Below are 20,277 nucleotides of genomic sequence, written 5' to 3'. Positions count from 1 at the left end.
TATAAGTTTTGAGGTCCTAAACCAGATAAGATTTTATGGTATTGCACAGCTGAGCAAACTATCAAAACGTGGTGATTATAGTGTTGACTTAATTACCATAGATGACACTTGAGGTGGCATATCGACTCAAGTTTTATGGTAGGAATATAGGCCATGAATCATGTAGTAGCATGTCTGTCATGCAATAAGATTGAAATCTTACAGACCTGCTATATATGTAGATTGCTCAGATCACAACTTGTTGTACATGTATTTTTGCTATCATACTTATAGCAGTCAGGTTTTTGTAAACATATAGCCACATGGACAGGGCATGGAAGCAACCACAAGGCTTGATCGATGATTTTCTGTACTCAATATTTGGACACTTACAGTGTTTGCTTAGTTCATGTAGTAGCCTTTGAATTGCTACATGGTGCTTGGTGGTAGTTTTGTTTCCTGTACACAAGCAGTACTCCCTGTCTTTATTCTGGGCAATGTCTGTACTTGATTTGACAGCTTAATAGTCTATGGCAGCACATACATGTAGCTTTCAGCACATTGGCCTCCTATAAACTACAGTGGATGAAAGATGTTGACGCAGCTAATCGGCTCCTGGTGTGGTTGTGTCTGTACCATAAATGTGCAGACAATTGGGCACCTGAGGACTGAAGTACAGTTTGGGTCTGGTGGTTTTATTGATATTGGCTGTTGGAGAAATGTTATATATCAAAGACTTCTTCTTACTTTGGAAGTGAGAAATATGAAGGTAGGCAACATGTAGCTTTCAAGAGAATAACCAGCAAAGGAGGTTTTCCATAGTTTATGTATGTGGGGTTTCTGCTTTGTATATGTAGAGGTTTCAGATCAGTATCTTTTAGTTTTAAATTTCTTTTTTTTTCTGTTGATTACATAATGTTATTAAACAAACGAACAGAAAGTTTTTTTTTCTCGCTCTTGTTTCATGACAATTTTCAAAACAGAAAATAACCGAGCAATGATAACACAGTGATATTAAAACACAGACTGGAAACTGCATTAAAGTCAACTATCCATATGCATGAGAATGCCAGGCACACACATGTGAACATGCCTGAGACTTTTGCCTTATCCTTCATGGTGGGCAGTCCCCTTGAAGGTAACCTCTAGATTGACATCCCAAATTGGGCGTGACCTCCTGTGGTAGGCAGCAGCTCTAATAGTGCAAACATCAGCCTGATGGGGTTGGGGGGCTGTTTGGGTGTCCTGGGATTGGAATGCTTTGAAGTATCGCTGGATTCAATGTCTCAAGTGAAGATATACCTGCAGTCCACCTGAGGTCACCTGCTACGTTAACGTAGATCAGGCGATTCCTTGTCATTCAGAGATGCACAAGATCTTATACTGCTTTTAGGTAGCAGAGAAAAGTAAATGCACTATCCCTCCAAAAATGTAGTCACTGAATATATGGATACAGTAAACTGCAAATCAATATAATCTAGTAATGAATATGAATATGAAAATGGTCTATTGTTGAATATTATAGAAGTTGCCATATGTTGTATAACATATACACAATTCCTGTGCACTTAAGTTAGGCATGTATGTTGATATCTCACAATACATGCACTCGGTTTAATGTGAACTATGAATCAATGCAGCCAGGGAACTGCTTATTTCATTTACTGAAAAACCATTGCTCATGCACACGACATGTCCAGATGGCCTTTCTGTGCAGCCGCTGGCAAAGCCATAACTCTGCACCCAAGTCACGGCTTCACAAAGCCTGGGGAAAAACACCATTACCCTGTCCCCAGTGCTGAAATAACAGTCTAGGGCTATAGGTTCTGTTGCCATGCCAATGTCAGGATATCCTGATTTTCTGCACACTCATGGGACAATGAAGTTGCTTACTGTAAACAATGATCTTTTAAAGGTGGATTGTATGTAAACCTGTAATGAAGAAATAAGGAAAAGGTTATTGTGCTGGTGATGTCAAGAGTTCAACTGGGGTTGAGACACACACTATTAATTTAACAGGTTCAATTTTCCCTGTTATGTGCCATTTGGGGAGGCCGACGGTAAGGGCACAGCCCTGGAAAGGGATCACTGCCCTAATGCGCCACGTAGCCGTAAATATAGCAGCAGTACAACTGACCGCTAGGTTCTGTATGTGTGTTGGCCGTCCCCTGTTCCACTCCCGGGTGTGAAAAACAGAACTTGGGTAACGTATCCTTGCCAAGTATGTGAAATATTTGGCCAAGGGTGTTGCCATATAGATAGCATTACCCCGTGGTGTCTGTGTCGGTTATGGAGCCTGGTGGGCACACTGGAGAAAATTAAGTCCAAGTCTGCACGCTTCCCTCTCACACCCTGACACTAACACACCCGAACTGACATGATCTTTCACATTGCTCCTGAATGAACACCTCTTTATGTGGCGTTGCATCATCGACAGCAAAAGGACGTCCATTTTTTTTTTTGGTGACGTGCCCTGGTCACAGATCATATTTCAAATTGGCCGCATAGTTAAACACACTGCATAAAACATACACATCCCGGAGCCAAGACTTAGTACGTAGTAGTGTGCCAACGTAGCTGCCCAGCCATCCTTGCACGGGTAGCTGTTCTCTCCTCTCTCAGGTGGGTGGGTTTTTTACTTACCTCTGTGCTGTTCTCTTGTTGTTACAGGCAGGAGAGAAGCATTATCACCCCCACTGTGCAAAATGTGCCAAGTGTGGGCTGATGTTTGGGGAGGGTGAGGAGATGTATTTGCAAGGTAGGTCTATGATCATGACAACCCACAGCGTACATGTCTGCATCCCACATTGTCAAGATTTCCTATATCATGATATAAATGTTCTGGCAAGTCATTGCCTGATCTAAGCTAATAATCTAATGTAATCTATGTAAGGGAAGAGTAATGTACCATCTGAGGACAGACAACCCCCGTGTATGTACAATGTATCCCCCCAGCGTATTTGTATTTTGTATAATTCTTTATTTCGAACAAATTAAAAACATGATATACAGTTTCGAGAAAAAAAAGATAGAAAGTGCAGGGGTGAGAAAGAGACCAATATGGTCTATGTGTGGTCTCCCCTCATTTGAATATGATAATTGAAACAATTGAATGAGAGCAGAAAATTAAGTAATAAATATAGCAACATGTATTCCACTGTTACATTGTCAAGATTTCTGATATCATTCTGGCAAGTCATTTGCCTGATCTTAACTATTAATCTAATATATTGTCTTAGTAAGGGAAGAGTAATATATCATGGTATGGCACATTATTCATAGAATATCATTATTATTTGAATAAATTACTATTTGTGAAATATAACAATTACCAAACAAATGATACATACTGATGATAGATATGCAAAAAGATTGGTATGAAACAGCGTAAGGAAATATTCTGACATATTTTGTCAAAGCAAAAGGATAAGTTCATCTGCATGTTGTATCCACATCCTGTTTCTGTCCCAATCACAGTGAAAAAGTGGTTTTGAAAACAAATAAGTAAAACCTATATCTTTGGTGTTTACTAAGAATATGGCTCAGAGACAAGAGATTAGCTCACTATACATGCACAGAACAAGTTGCAGTCTTAGACAAGGAACTTAAAGACAAACTGTATGTCGACATTCAGTCAATTCATTAAACTCATGTTTCAAAGTTAACTTTAATTAACAGAAACCTTGTGCTTCCTGAAAATAGCACATTTTAATATTCGATATATCTGCTAAAAACTGCCATAAATTTTGCTGTCTGAAGAAAGTGTTGTGTACCCCCTCCCCCTTATAATCATAACCTTTAGCATAGACAGCAAACCACAACATAGAATTATTGTGATGGTTCAGAATGTAACGTTACATATAATTACTAAAATTTGATGTACATTTTGGTTGTTCAGAACAAGATTGGTTGAATATTTGTGTGCTACAATGATGTACATAATAGGTCTACATTTCTGATTGTTACAACCTAAGTATAACCCTGTTGAGTTTTTCCCGTCGTAGTTTATTTTGCCATCCAAAGGATTGAATGTACACGCTATTCATAATGGTCGCATGATACATGTAACTAGTATGATTGCATGACATTGCAGCGGCAGATGGGCGGCAAAATGGAGAATTTCTTTTTCCAATGTGACAGTCATTACAACAGTTGCCTCCATTCACACATTCATCTTCATACATGTGTATGACATATCAGTACAGAATATGGGTCTGTGGTGTAAGGTTGCTGCTAAAAAGGGATATGCAGCATCTGCTTTGAATACTACTGTATAACCATACTGACAAACGAGTGCTGTACTGATGACCGATACGTGTGAACTCCCCGCACATGAAGGGTTTTTTTCATTATGGCCTTAAGCTTTTCAAAACAAGACTCTGATACAAAGTGTGGTGCTGCATGCAGAATGTGCCCTGTCTCTGCAAGAGCACAAAAATAGCGCCATTTCTGGCATTAGCACTCCGTGACGCACTGCTATAGGGTGGGGACCACAAAATTAACCCCTCGACATTCTGTCATATCAAAACAAGAACAATGTGGGTAATTGTGCACATCACTTATTGGAGTCATTACATAAATCCTGCCCCTTTTCAGGTCCAACTGCAATATTGTGTCTTCATTAACAATGATACGTTGCTTTATTTGTTTCTTTATGTTTGCAGTTGCTGTAATCAATGGTACTAGAAATTGGGTCAAAAAAAAAATAAGTGAGAGTTTGGAAGTGACAATTATACAGACTGATCAGGATGATGATACTCTCGATCTGTATGCCGGTTTTAAAAAGACTACTTGCACACATACATTGTACATGTATTGTATTGTCACCTATTAGAGGCATGGACCTCTACATGTATCTCTGTAAATACCAGGGAGAAAAAAAATGATTTCAGACTTGAGTTTTTGACAGTGATGTTTGTAAAGACTGATCTATTCAGCTTGTGAATGTGTTAGTTTTAAAACACGTATTGTCACCTATCAGAGGCATGGACCCATGTAACTGTGTGCAATGACAGATCAGGTTAAGGTTCAACTTGATTTATAGGAAATTCTGCCACTTATAGCAGGTTTGTTGGTCCTGATCAAATAGGACAAATTCAAATCTCTAACTTTATTTGATGTGGCAGGCAGCTTCCCCATGCCATAAGTAGGGCAGGGCAAGGCCATTGCACGTCAAGACACCCAAAACAATTTTACCTAGATCGAACCTCACTGTAGATTTCTGTTATAAGAACAGCTGTGAAAATGTGACATGATTTTGACCATGGAGCAAATGTTTTTAACCTTCATTCTGCCAAAGGTTACCATTTGGCAACTTTACTTTTGGTTATGAGGTTATGCAGCAGGGAGAAGGTTAAACAACTTGCAGATCCTCTGGGGTTATATTTGAAATTCCAATCCATTTAAGCCAACTACATGTAGTTCTGATGGTCATGGTTCATGATAAAGCTTACCAAAACTGACATGTACTACGTGTAGCATGTGCTCAATAAAAGTGCCTGAAATTCTCTGGATTCTAAACAGTGTCTTCTGAGAGAGATACTGTAGTCAACTGTGTATATTACTTAAACATGACAAAATGATAAATAAATAACTAACATTGTCCCAAACTTGGTCATGTATGTGACAAAGACGGAATGTAATTTGTTATGTCTAATTTGTTCCCTAGTTTGTCCAATTTAGACTTGTATCAAACTATGCTCTCAATGGAGTGACTCAGGCCCTCAGTTTTGCAGATTCTGTCAAATTTCACAAAGCCCTGCGTCAGAACAAATAGTCCTGAGCGGCTCGCATTCAAGCAGTTCTTGGAAAGAGACAATACTTAACAGCTTTGCACAAATGGCAGTTTGCTATGGCTATGGATTTTACAGGGAGAAACGGCAGTGCACATGCCAGGCCTGCCTGGAGATACTTGACGTGGTGCCAACTTTCTCCCCATCAAGATAGCATTTCCACAGGAAGGGAGGATGAAATATTACACTGTTAACCAGAGACCATGTCGTTTATATGCATGACATGTCCTTAGATATTACAGGCTCTCTAAAATGCTGACAGGAGATGTTTTACTGAATGACGTGGGTGTTTAATTGACATACCATGGGGAATGCATGTAGAGTTTAGAAATCATTTGAAATGTCATCCTTCAAGGCATTGGCATAGCACTTGGTAATGCCCACTATCGATGTTTGTTTTATATAGGAGGGACTGTATTATCCTCAATATATAATTGTAGCATGATGCATACTTCATTGTTGTTAGCACTGACAGTTGGAGTAGGAATTGTTTAATAAATATCACCAAGTCTACCATCAAGCAGCAATAATTGTGTCCATATATTTTTGACATGTTTGTGTCAGTATAATGAATATGTAATGAAATTTGACACATTTGTTCTTTGTTTTTCAGATAACCAGATTTGGCATCCAGATTGTAGCAAGGCTGCCCACGCTAATGGTATAAAAGACCAGGTAAGACAGCCAGGGCTTGTTTTCCGTCCTATACCCAGTCCATGGGATGTTGTAGGATGGGTAAACGCCATAATATAACTGCTCATGGACATGGGTGTACCATGCGCATGTTTCTCTGCCATGTAGATAAGTTATGCAACTTATCTTCAAATGGTCATGTAAACATGTAGCTGGAAGGACAACCAGTGAAGATGTGCAGCACCTTAATTATCTGTAAGTTGGACCTTAAGAATGTTCCAAGACTGTAGGATGAAGAGAAAAGCCTTTTTAACGTCATGTCTCCTCCCATGATCCTAACATCACCCTTCTATAAAATCACTGCTCTTATATCACACTTGTGACTCGAAATACATAAAACCAAATCTATATCAAATTTATATCAAATCTGATCAGAGTAACTGATCTGATCAGAGTAACTGCTTTTGGTCAACTTCCTTTAAATTGATTTACTTTTCGAGACTTTGATTTAGGGGCTTAACGTCACTGCTGAGAGTTAAATCTGTGGCAGAGAATAGGAAAACAATAATTAAAGTCAGTGAACAAAAGATGAAGTTCACTTTTACATTATCCTGTAATTGACTTCTAACTGCCTGAACAGCACTGAACCATTTCAACAAGTCATTTTCTCAGCCCGCTGGGTGCTGTTTGTCTGAGACTGACAATCTACCAAGGAGCCAAGATTGGGCTTCTTAATGATTTCTTCCACAAATCTCACTATTTCTAATGACAATCAATGAAGTGACCAAATTCCCTTTCAAACCCATCTGTTGTATTCACACATTCTTTGAGTAAGGAACTTTATTCTGAAGCTTTCCTCTCATGCACACTTTACTGCCCTATAGCTCAACTGGAATGTAAAATTGGGGTCCCATGTTCGAGCCTTGATCACTTGAAAGGGGAAACAACCCTCCCTGTAAAACATACCCTGCTACTGAAACAGCAAGGAAACTTGCTATCCTACATAAAAATTATGTACATGTATGTGCCACTAGACACTACAAAGGTCTGAACAAACAAACATTTCACTGCCAAAGCAGAACAGTTGATCCTGTCAACTATTCAAGCCCCAAAGATCTGAATTACATTCCTTTATTGACAAATCTGCAGGTAATTCAAATGAATGCTGTTTTTGCTGGTTGTGATTTTTGGAATAAAACCAATATTATTATTACCAGTTGATGATTAAAGTTAAGAATTGTGATCACCAGAAATGAGGATAAAATCTTATGGCTGAATCTGTTGGGTATCATGATGTAATTAACAAGTGTTTTTCTTCAACTTCTTCATAACTGTCCCCAAATCACCCTATCTCTGCATAGAATGTAATGTATATCATTTTATAATCATCTTCCAACTGTCACATGAATTTTTTCCTGTTGCAGATTGATTTTGAATGTCACATCCATGCATTGGCACTATGCTTCCTTGTGCTGAAGAGATGATGTCATGTTTTTGGCAACTCCTCAGGGGCAAGCCAAATGTAGCATTATTGTACTTATGAGCCATTGCCTTCAGCAGTTTCGACTAGTTCCTTAGTTTATTCATCTGTCTCTACCCCCCACCCCCTCACTGTGCCCTGCTCTGCAGTATTGGAGGCATCAGGACTACCGAGTTCCCAAGCAAAACTACTATCCTATCAAGGTTGATTTCACTGCTCATATTTTCTTCATATTATGCATGTCTTTAGTTTCATTCCTTGTAACTCTGCTAGAATTTTTTTCTGAAGTAGCATTGCTGCATTTCGAAGCATTCACCTGCATCCTATGCTGCACTGAAGTGCATCGTTATCCTATGTTGTACTGAAATGCACCTTAATTAAGCATCTGCTGCACTCTACTCTATGATCCAATAATTTCCATTGGAATGACATTGGTATGACAAAAACAATGATATTGCATGTATTTTCCTTATACTGTACGTACTAGATAACTTAGATACTAGATGACCATTTCTTACCATCCAGGTTGCATTTTGATTGTTTGGGAATTTTGATTATGCCTATATATGAGCATGATCTGGGTAATTTCCTACCTTTATATATAATTACTACTATTTCCTACTATTATGATACATACTACAATGACTGTTGTTTGAGTCCTCCACAAAACTGTGCCATGCTTTAAACAGAATGGTTGTCCCTGTGATGTTGATATGTGCAGATTTTTTCTCTGTTAGTCTGTGGCTTGCAGAAATCATAAATAATTGCTTGTGAACTGGACATTTCAATCTGCTGTCTCACATTACTTCTGTTGTCTGTTGGTCTTACTGTCTCTTACTGTCACATCTGTAGCAAATAGCCGAGAAACTGGGCAACAAGTCCCCACCATACAGGGCTAAGTACCCCAAGGTGAGCTAGCCAGTGTTCACTTGCAGCTGCCTTAACAGGATGAGCTGTTGGCAAGTCCCTGCAACACTAGACAACATCACACTTCTTACTGCTTGGGATAGATAACAAAACAGCATCTCAGGTTAAGCATAATAATGCCGTCAAGTGTGCTTGCACAGTTTGTGAGAGTTGTAAAGTCCCTTTTCTTTCTGAGGACTTATGCTCTTATATTCCTTGATGATGCCCCAACTATTGATGACCCCCAGAAACGGAATAAGATGAATTTGGACTTGTAAGTTGTAACACTATAAGTTGCTTCCAGGTTCTCAGCTTTGCATACATGGATATGAGCCCTGGTTGTTTCTCCAACCACTGTGCTTCTTTCAGCTGTGCTCCTTTCCTCCTACTAAAACCACCGTGTTTGATACTTCCATCTGTCCAGCCCCTTCTGAGCATGTTTCAGGCATTTTACATGGGCTGTTACTGACTCAGAGTTGCTGTGCTTTCAAGTTCAAGGATCAGACATGGGAGTTATTCTGTGCTGCAAGACGATATGTTCATCACATCATATTGGACTTATAAGTGCAAATAGTTACATGTTTGGAAGTTGTTATTGTACAAATGGATAGCAGATTGACAATGTTGTCAAGTTACAGGGCAAACCAGGATGGATATGTGGTTCTATTTGGTTATAACAGAAATAAATCAAACGTTGTACCAAAAAAATGTCACAGAAACTAAGCAGGGCTGTCTCCAGCATCATTTTTTTTTTTACTGTGATAGTCCCACTCATTGTTTGAGAGCCAATGTTGTTGATTTTTGTTGTTAATCCTGTTCACCTGCTCATCAATTTCAAGTCATGAAGTTAAAAACTTTTTGGACGGACGGGGTCCGACAGGCAAATTTCCGTCCCGGGGAGGAGGGACAGGTCCTGGAGACAGCCTTGGTAGATATCAAAGATAAATCCATCTGAAAGTCCCCCTCTCCACCCTCTAGTCCTCCCCCCGGTGTCCCCAGTACATTCTGCAGACTCCTCCTAAAACTCCACCCAAACTCAGGAGACAGGTTCCTACCGCACCTATGTTGAAGTCAAAGGTAAGAGTTCAAACACATTCAAGTTTTTAGACTGTCAAATGTATTTGGAGAAAACCCAGTTCCCAAAGTCAAGAAAATCTGATTTCCACCCTTTCAGAAAGGTTTTGATTTTAAATCATTATTGTATGATATTGATACTTGTACAATCATTTTGATTCAAATTTTGATTGATATTCAATTTTTGATTTCAATTGTTATCTAATTGCTACCCAACTTTATTTTCCCCCAAAAGCTTCTAACATTCAAGTACATGTACTACAGATACATGTATCTGGAGTGGAAAATTGCTGTTGTTGCTTTCCTGTGTTTTAATGGCTTATTAAAGAAGACTAAGTGAAATGCTCCAAACGATTTCACATTTACCTCCATGAAAGTTAGACATCCAGGTAATGAGATATGCCAAATAGCAGTTACTCAAGCAACTTGTTAAACTCAATTTAACATTTTGTACAGTGACATTGCAAACTTGGCATATGTCTCTAGACCACCCTGCAACTGAGTGTCAGCTGATACCCTTCTGACCTCGACCTCTCCCTATCGATGACCCCCCCCTTCTCTGGCAGGCTAACAATCTTGCTGAGTGTTTTTGACAGTTTCAACAGTGATACATCGTGGCGTAGCATGAAACATTTCACATACACACATGGAGATGCTATTACATTGCATTGTAATGATATTTTCACTTGGCAAAAATATGCCTACCTCATATATAGGGTCATTGCAGATGCATGTGTAAAATGGACAGTAATCTGGCTTTCTCGCGGGAATACCAGAACATTTTAATGAGACTGACATAGGGTTGTCAGTCTTATGCAATTTGTTTTGTGGTCTGTATTGACTAGTTGTTGATACTCATGTTCGTTAGGTTAAATCTTTCAGTGTATTGGGGCAGTGCCCACCTCCATTTCTATAGTCCTTGGGCCACACGAGCCGCATTGTTGATACGTGTACCCTTTCTAATTCCTGGCAGAAGTCAGAAGTGAAAATTGATGTTGAGTTGCCATTTTCAAAGCCATTGCTTGCCCAACCAAATGGCCATGAAAGGTGTTTATCTATTGGATAAGCAGGTGGCAGCCATTGTAGGCTGTTTGTAAAGCAAAGTGTGCCTACCAGCTCATAGGTGGGCGTGGCCTTGTTTGAAGGTGATCATGAGTCATTGAGCAAAGCATACTCCTATGGCACAAATTATACATACTGTAAGTCTAAATTTCTGACCTGATAAGTTTCATATGTTTTTAAGGGAAGTTGCGACACCAGTTGTTAAAGTTTGCTGCTTATGGCTAATGATACATTCTTGAATCTCCTTCTGGATTATGTATCGGATCGCTTGACCTTCTCCCTGCTGCCTAACTCCATAACCAATACAAATTTGGTGCCAAACTGCTGCCCTAGCAGGCTGAAGGTTAAGCATTATTTTTGTTATGAACCTTCGAGTCTTGGCAGTAAAAGATGGAGAAGCCGTTTTCTTGAGGAAATGACTCTGACTGGCACACGCGTTAGACGTTAGACGGGGGTTGTATTACATGGCACTCTGCAAGGGCATGTTGGTGAGATCTTGTACTTGGTAATCATGGCAGAGTACAATATCCACTTCAATCCTTGCTGAAGTGTGTAGGGCATGCATGACTACTGTAAATTCTTTTACTCTTGCACTGGGACTTAGTTTCACTTGTCGATAGAAGGGGGAAAGGAGGTTTTCTAGTGTTTTAAGTTTGTTGTTGAAACAATTCTGTTTTAATACAGTGGAAATGCATATTTGCGGTGTTATGGATTCGCAATAAAGAGGTACAAATGTAATTCCAAAAATAAAATCACTGCAAACATTCCAAGGTTTACAGTAGATCTTGTTGAGTGTGGTGGGGTATAGTCCTACTGGAGAGGTGGGTAGTTAGAGGGTGGTAAGTGTGGTTTGTGCTCGGTCCCCTTTCTTTTCCACCCTCCCACGGCCAGCTGGTGGAGAAGGGATATCGTATGCAACAAGCAAACCAGCTGGCGTAGTGTTCTCTTTTTGTTTGTCATAGTCTTTCTCAAATGTTCCCTCAGGCTAATTACAGTTGCCATATCCTGTAATGCTGATATCTTTTCCAACATTCTGAGGTGAGACATATTGCAGATAATGGTATGACCTTTCTGAAGAGTCTGGCTTGATTTCATATCTTGAATTTTTAAAGAATCGGAGGGAAAAAAGACAAGGTAATGTCTTGAGATTATTGTATTATCCAGTGGTGTTGAGCTGTTACGTGTTTTCGAATTCCTGCCCTGAATTTATAATGCAGTCTGCCAATAATGATGCCGTTTGCAAATGTTGTTAATGAAAAGGTTGAATGCTATGTATAGTGGCCCTAATTCCTTTACTGTATTTTTTGGAAGATGTACATGTAGTTGATTTCTTCATTTTGCGAATGTATGGCTAACTGTTGAGTTTGAAAAAGGCGGCATTGTCTGTACCGGGTCTTCATTTAGGGGGACAGTGTTTTCTTATGTGCTGTTTGAAAGTCGGCTTGTATCAGGTGTTGCTTGTTTAAGGAGATTTGTGGGAGACAGCAGTGTTCTTAGCTTTCATCCCATCTTGACTTTCAACAACCCAGGGGGTTGAGACAATGTTTTCCAAAACACAACCTACATATTGTTTGCCTGTCTGGATGGATGCTCAACTTCAGCACGTTGCTGTCTGACTGCAGAGCATTTTGTCAAGCCTTTCTGGTATATTATCTCAGTGCGTCTGGTTTAACGTTTCGAAAATGTACATGTAGATATAATATTTGAAGTTGTTGTTTTAGTGGTAATGTGTACCTATGGTCTATGTTGAGGCTTAGGTTAGTAGATCATATTTGGAGTTGTGTTTCTGTGATAAGCAGCAACTGTTAGCTACATAAACATAGCTGTATTTGACTGAGTGTGTATATTTAGTGTTGAAGAGAACACATTGTTTGAAGCATTATTTGGTGAGAACTGATAAAGTAAGGTAGGAGTACAGGAACTGTAAAAGTGTGCCTATAGGAAGAAAATGTACTAATTGTTACGAGAATATCCTTCTGTCTCCAAAGCTTAAAAATGATGTCAGGATCAAATACTAGGCTGTGTCGTGCATTTCCGCCGTTCCTACTAAACCTGATGCTAACAGACTGAGATAGATTCTTGTTCCAAGTAGATAACATCATCTCACTGAAGATCTTTTATCTGTTTCCCAGAACTCTCCAACTCCAAAGAACAGGATGTACATGGGAAGTTACCTCAACAAGCCCCAAGGCATGCAGCGGGCTAGCGGGGACCCAAAGGACCCCAAGCAGAAACACTTTCACACACCAGGTGAGCCTCCATTCTAATCCTGGTCCATTAGATAAGAAAGGTTTGATGCACATGTGTTTGTTTTCAGTGTCTAGGAGGGCTATCCCCAAAAGCCATTACTGTCTGCTGCTTGATTGGCTGTTGGAGTTCCTCCATTCTGATTGGCCGCTCTTTAGCTTATATTTGATTGGTAAGTGGTCAGCATTGAGACTGTAACAGTTGCTGATTGGCTGATTACTGTGCTGCATTGTTGATTGTGTTCAATGCATTTTGTCTGCAAATTATAGTTCAAAGGTTGATGTTGTTATTTGCTTGGCAATCAGATGTCAAGTCAAAGTCTTGAGTGTCTGTCCTGTGTGGGAAGCAGTCTTAATCTGCAAGTCAGTTGTGAAGTATTCTGAGCTCAGCAGATTTATGGTTACCGTACCATTTTTACTAGTACAACTGAGCAGCATCTTCCGATGCATGAGCAAGTAGTTGCAAGTGTAACTTGTGATGTGTTGAAAAGAATAGGTGATGAACTAGCATGAAAGTTGATATCAGAACCTCTCCATGGAACCATGATAGCTACTAGATCATAGTACATACTTGCACACACAGGCATGTTGTCTTTCATTTCCATGTTGTTCCTTCTCATTTTGTCTATTTCTTTACATAAATTCTTTTCTCTGCTCTGTGTTCTGCCCACTTTCTCTCTCTCGCAAACCCCAACAATCCCCATCCCGCACCAGAGAGTGTTTTCTCCTACCGATCCCGACCCACGGTTGTTGAGAGAGGTAGAGTTCTGTAACTTGACTTGTTTGACCTACGCGACCTCTGCATGTGCCAGGGGTCCCGGACAGTTTGTCTTGTTATTATTTCATTCCTGCCTCTCTTTGGTTAATGAAAATGTGCAGACACCAAAGTCTCACCAACTGTTACAACAGGGCTCAAAATAGTGGGTTGTGTACGCAAAATTGTGCACCTAATTTTTGACTGTGGGTGCACCTAGATATTTTTATAGGCTAGGTACTATTGAACACTAGTATACAGAATATTCTTGAAATTTCAGTATTAGAAAAATTAAATATAACCTCTGATGTGCTTTGATGTATTACTTTAAACTTTAAAAACCTGACTCTTCAATGGGGTCTTGATCAATTAGATGAAGTCTTGTAGTCGGTTGTGTTATGAAAGATACAATATTGTACCTTTCCTGAACATTTATCATGCCATAAACATGTTTCTGCGGCTGGTACAGTTTGCAAAATAAACTGACTGGGACCCAGGGCAGCTAACCTTGTTTTGTTTCCATGGGTGTCTAAATACATTATCATACAAAACTGTATACAGAGCGTGTGGCAATTTTTTGTCTACAGTAATTTGATACTTGTAGATGTACAAACGTTTGTTTAAAGTTGTTCTCTTTGGTAGACTTTATGAAAGACTCACAGACATTGATAGGCTTTTTTCTCTTACTTTCATGAAAAGGATGTTGTTTTCTTTTTGATATAACGTTAGCCTAGATATTTTAAACCTATATACTGTACTCTATATAATATATATATGTTATTAGGTCTTTTAGTACACTTACACCCCCACCCCCCATGTTCATGTTTTTCTTATCTTGGATGATATCTTCTGTAATAAAGTCTGATCTATATCAGATTCTATTAACATTCAGCATGCTGAAATTCATGGGCACCGGCACATTTGGATGTGCAGAGGTGCTCACAGTATGCTAAAGGTTAAACACATGTCCCCATTTTTTTCCGATCCTGACTTGAGTTGTTTTTCTGTTATTACAAGACACTTTATCCTTCCCCACAGTAGTTTACTCCCAAAGTGCATACTTAGGTTAGTATTGTTTCTTTTCTTTTGCTCAAAGAACTGAACCTTTGTCATTGGTGATAAAGTCTCTGTTCACAGACAATGGTTCAGTTTCCAAAGTTCTCCAGTATTTATGTAGTGTCTATCTTAGTGTCATAGTAATTGTGTCTTAAACATTGGAATTCACATTCTATAATGTTGATAATGCAACTATATTTTTCTTTGCTTTTGCTTCTTTGGCATGATTGAATGAGTAGAAAATGAGTTAAAGTTCATTTTGTCAATGGCAACGCTGTATCCGTGTGTTTTTATTGGTATAAGCCATGTATAAAATGTGCTAGACTGGAACTAAAAGTTCTACAAAAGGTCATTAGTGGTCTAGACCCACTTAAGACACTGAAAGGGTTTTATTGAACACATGTGGAGTTGAGCTAGTTGACTGCTCTTCTCCTGCAGCTTCAAGAACAGTGTTACATCATAGAGTAACTGTAAATGTTGACATTTTCACAGTGTTTAATGTTCATAGTTTTCGTGGAAACCTCTTCATCGCATTTGAGTCCAGTGCAAAAATGATGTTTATTAAACAGAAGGGTCCATGAACAGCTGTCATTGTGGACTTAACACTACATTGGAATCTATGTAGCTTTTGGTGCGGAACGGTCTAGAATGGGTTTTGTTGAAATGAAATATATCTTTATTTTAAAAACTGTATCTGTCCTTGGTGCTAGTATTACTATCATCAACCATGTGCTAGTGTACTATTATCAATGTGACATCTGTCCTTAGTGCTAGTATACTATCAGCACCGTGCCATCTGTCCTTGGTGCTAGTATACTATCAGCACTGTGGCATCTATCCTTGGTGCTAGTATACTATCAGCTCCTTGGTGCTAGTATACTATCAGCTCCTTGGTGCTAGTATACTATCAGCTCCTTGGTGCTAGTATACTATCAGCTCCTTGGTGCTAGTATACTATCAGCTCCTTGGTGCTAGTATACTATCAGCTCTGTGGCATCTGTCCTTAGTGCTAGTGTACTATCAGCTGTTGATGGATTGCATCTGTCCTTGGTGCTAGTTTACCATCAGCGCATTCAATGGATGGCATGTGTCCTTGGTGCTAGTTTACTATCAGCACAGTCGATGGATGGCATTTGTCCTTGGTGCTAGTTTACCATCAGCACAGTCGATGGCATTTGTTCCTATCACTAGTGTACTACATGTGTCAGCACTGTGGCATCTATCCTTGGTGCTAGTGTGATATCAGCACAACACAAAAAAGCAACATTATCTAAGCTTTTCTGTCTCATTCTAGTGTTGTCACATGACGGGTTGCCCTCTGCATATCATTGCCCTTAATCTATGTACTCATTTGTAAAAGTCAGATGAATTATATCAAGAGTTATGTTCTCAGAATGGTGTCCCTGTGTGTAAAGAGTAATGTGATAAGAATGGTTTCCCCTGTTTAATATCTATAGAGTAATGTTATATTATAAGAATGGTGCCTCTGATTAGTGTGTGTAGAGTAATGTTATAGTAGTGATGTCTCCTGATTTCCATATGTATGTCATGCATCTTCTGTCAGTGTGGGGAAACAGACCAGCAATGTGTTTTGTGGGAAACAGTTGTCACAGAAAGATTGATTTCAATTTCCTTTTCTGTTATGAAGATGAAAGCGACGACAAGAAGAAGACGGCCAAGCTGGATGACGACATCGTCCAGGCGACTCGCTACCCCAGCGGCTTCCGTCCGCAGCCCGACTTCCCCTCCAGAATCGAGCGAGACGACTGGCCAGGACCACCTTCTCCTGCCGCCACAGGTAATACATGCTCACAACACATGGCAGCACTCTATGTAACAGGATCTGTGATGTCGGTGAAGGTTAGACATCCAGGTAATGAGATACACTGTACAAAAGCTACTCAAGCAACTTTTTCAACTTGATCAAAGTTTTGTAACAGACAGACGTCTCTCGTCAGTGTCTGAAAAGAAAAGAGTACTACAGGTAACATTTCCTGACGTAATTCCACCAGTGTACATAATTCCGCCACCCTGAAAAGATACATCCAAACAGATCTCCAACCCAATGTCCCCCGTTGTAATGCACTCCTGTATGTCTAAACTGTGCATACCTGGGGGATGCTGCACTAGAGATCTCTCAAAGTCAAACCCATTGTTTTTCAAAATCACGGATTTATGTAACCTGGTGGATTAATGTTACAAGAGGTTATTTTACCAAAACTTTTAATGGATATGTAAATCAGATGAAGATAATTGTAGGGTGGTTCAATTGAAGATAAAGTCAAGACAACAGTCACTATCAAAAGACAGCAGATGCTATATAAAACGTCTGACTGTTGCAAAACTTATACAGTCGCTTGAGTAATTTTTGTAATGTGATATTTAGCATCTAGTTTCTTCAGTCCACTTTACATTATGAAAGGTGTAGTATCGTGTACTACATTTAAGCCAGTGGCAGCACTTCTCACAGAAGTGAACTCTCTGGTGATTGCTAGTTTCCAAGTGACACTGTGCAATCGGAGAAAAAAGTTCAACACAAATTTGTCTCTGGTAGCAACTTATTACAAGGTGCTAATGACATTCTCCAATTCTGTTGCAACTTTTGTTATGAATGCCTGTTAGAAATGTTTTACTCCATAGCTTCAAAAGCAGAAAGAATGACTTGTATAAGTAGAACTGGCGTATCTTTATGAAAGTTACCAGGGACAGCTGACAATGTTTGCTAAATCCGTTCACCATTTTCGCTGTCGTAGCGGTCAAGGCTCGTAGCACGGAGGTTAGTCGCGAGGAAATAATCAGGAGCATGAGAATCCCTACGGGGTCTCCCAGTGTAGACAGCAGGGGCAGCTGGCTCAGTTCACCTCCGACCTCTCCGTTTGGAGACGTGTCCTCTCCGGGGCTCGGTAGTCCTGTGCCGTATGAGCCAGGTAGGAATCTGACATTGCCAGCAGAAAGTCCCTTTTTTCACACCAGAAGCAGAAGACCCAGTGACAGTTTCTTGACAGGGCCACACAATATTAGAAGATCTGAAAGCAACTCTGTTGTTGCCAAAAGTATTAGAGGATCTGCAAGCAACTCTATTTTTGGTTCATATCTATTTAGATGATTTATATTAAAAAAAGTACAAACTGAAATTAACATTTTCAACATTACTCATACAGCATAGACAGGTGGCCTGTGTTATGTGGAGTTGAAAATGAAGCACTAATACATGAAGTGCATTTGTGTGTGGAGTAAAGGGACTTATATAGCAGGCATTGTCACTGGATTATTTACATGAGAACACTGCATCCAGCTATAACCTAGCGTCGCAGAATGACTCTCTGCTCTGTTCAGGAGAGAACTAAAGGGAAGTTCTTAAACTTAAAGGAACATATAGGTCCAACAATTAGCACTGATTTCTAACAAACTGGCTCAAAGTAAAGCGAAAGTTGGGGAGAAACGTAACCAGACCTTGCTAAATACCTATGATGCTGTCTCCCATATTGTGAAGTGCACATCCTTTAAGATCTAAAACTTTTACCAGTCTTCAGAAAGGCATTACTGTTAATGTCATCTCCAATGCATGCTTGACACCAATTCTCAACAGTGTGGAAATAAACAATACCTCCATTATGACCTAAAATGTACATTGTGAAAAGTACTTGACATTCGGATGGAGCTGTGTAAACCAGTGTGGCTAACCCCAAGCCTGCGTAGTCGAGCCATTGGCTGCAGTGTTCTCATGTGACAGTGTTGTTGCAGCCCCCTTAAGTCAGGGGTTTATAGCCAGTCTGCAGAGGTTCCCCTCGGGTAAGAGTCCCACTCAGACAGACGATGTTTTCTGGCCTCCCCACGAGGCCGAGGATGAAGAAGGTAGGTTCAGACACAAGTACAGTGTACATGTGGCTTTCCCCTGTTTCTATTTTCTTGTATATATCAGGGTAGAGAGTTCAATCTGCCAGTATCACTGATTCTCCCAGTAGAGATCCCAATCAGAGTCTCTTTTAATGATCAAAGTTATAAAGTTCTGTCTTGAAAGCGGATGTCTTTACTGTTATGTTTAGAGACTCCTATTCGTATCTTTACTGGAAGATTGTAATCTCTACCCTGACATATATATTTTCTCCTGATCTGTGAAGCTTTGGTTGTAAAGTGCTGAGAATAGGTAGTACCTTCTTAATTGGCAGTGCCTCACGGTGGGGCTGGCTAGCAGTGCAGCTTCACATGCATAGCACATTCTTTTAGTGCACTGCATAGTCACTGCTTGATAGATGTGGCAGCTTTTAGACAAAGTTTTCATTATCATTCCATTTTGCTCTCATTTCATCTTTTTATTTGTATTTTTTTCCTTCCTGATTTCACCCTCTCACTCCACCTTTCTCTTCTGTTTTCACAATTTCTCTTTTGTTTTCCTTTCCACAGTTTTGTGTTTGTGACATTTGTCTTACTTTCGTCCGTTTGTTCGTTGTGTCTGTCTTGTCTCAGCACCTTACAGCCATAGCTCATTTTTTCAGACATTTTCCTAAGAAATGTTATAAAGCAACAACGTTTCCCATCCGGCACGGGGCACTGGGATTCTGAGTATGAAAATTCCTATTCCCTGGGGAGGAAGACACTTGGCTCTGTCTATTCACCTTCTACAAGTGTTGGTAAGGTTGTCCTGGAGGGTAGAGTAGAGTAGATCTGAACCTTTGTCTTTCAATGTAGACGTTAGGGTACTGATTGTGATCATGGCCGAATTGCCGATTCTGCTGGTAGAGATTCCAATTATTAGAGTCTGTGAATTTTCCAGTGCATGTGAACATTTGCTTAAAAGATGGTTGGAACTTTTCAGCTTTGATTCATGTCACTTTAGATCAATGGATTGACTAGGATTGATAAATGGTACACCACCGACACATTCCTAGCATCCTGATCACACAGTCTCTGTCGATGGAGACTCTGGTCAATGGAGAGTCTGATTGCGATCTCTACCAGCAGAACCAGCCATTCTACCAGATTACAATCTATACCCTGCCATGTCTTTCTAGTAGTATGTACCTTCTTAATTACGTGCGTCTTCAATGAAAATTAAGTTAGAGCCAGCACTGTCTCAGGTGTTCTTTCCTGTACCACTTCACTGTTGTTTGGCCTCTTCTGTGTTTTCCTTGTGTTCCAGACATGTAACTATGGCTACCATATTTCTGTACGTGGGTGCAGGCAGCCTGCTTTGTGTGTTAAGAGATCTGCAGATAACGTAGACATGATACATGCAGGCATTGATACCTGCATAACTTCATCATCAACATGATGTAGTAAATGTAACAGCCAAAT

At 39.8% G+C, this 20,277-nt stretch overlaps 1 protein-coding gene across 29 annotated transcripts in view; it reads left to right on the top strand.

Moving 5' to 3' along the window:
• Window positions 1-20,277, top strand: part of LOC136430439 (actin-binding LIM protein 1-like) — a 97,179-nt gene that overhangs the window by 55,980 nt on the left and 20,922 nt on the right. For 18 of the 29 annotated variants that reach the window (XM_066421052.1, XM_066421049.1, XM_066421053.1 and 15 more), the window contains 10 exons: window positions 2,650-2,737; window positions 6,385-6,446; window positions 8,034-8,087; window positions 8,737-8,793; window positions 9,769-9,867; window positions 13,059-13,176; window positions 13,887-13,931; window positions 14,965-14,991; window positions 16,631-16,780; window positions 19,479-19,613. In XM_066421052.1, coding sequence (XP_066277149.1) covers window positions 2,650-2,737; window positions 6,385-6,446; window positions 8,034-8,087; window positions 8,737-8,793; window positions 9,769-9,867; window positions 13,059-13,176; window positions 13,887-13,931; window positions 14,965-14,991; window positions 16,631-16,780; window positions 19,479-19,613 — 835 coding nt within the window. The remainder of the gene's footprint in view (window positions 1-2,649; window positions 2,738-6,384; window positions 6,447-8,033; window positions 8,088-8,736; window positions 8,794-9,768; window positions 9,868-13,058; window positions 13,177-13,886; window positions 13,932-14,964; window positions 14,992-16,630; window positions 16,781-19,478; window positions 19,614-20,277) is intronic. The other 11 variants (XM_066421069.1, XM_066421061.1, XM_066421054.1 and 8 more) reach the window with 10 other exon arrangements.

The sequence above is a fragment of the Branchiostoma lanceolatum genome, chromosome 3 (assembly GCF_035083965.1).
Source record: "Branchiostoma lanceolatum isolate klBraLanc5 chromosome 3, klBraLanc5.hap2, whole genome shotgun sequence".
NCBI lineage: Eukaryota > Metazoa > Chordata > Leptocardii > Amphioxiformes > Branchiostomatidae > Branchiostoma > Branchiostoma lanceolatum.
This window is presented reverse-complemented; position numbering and strand designations above follow the sequence as displayed.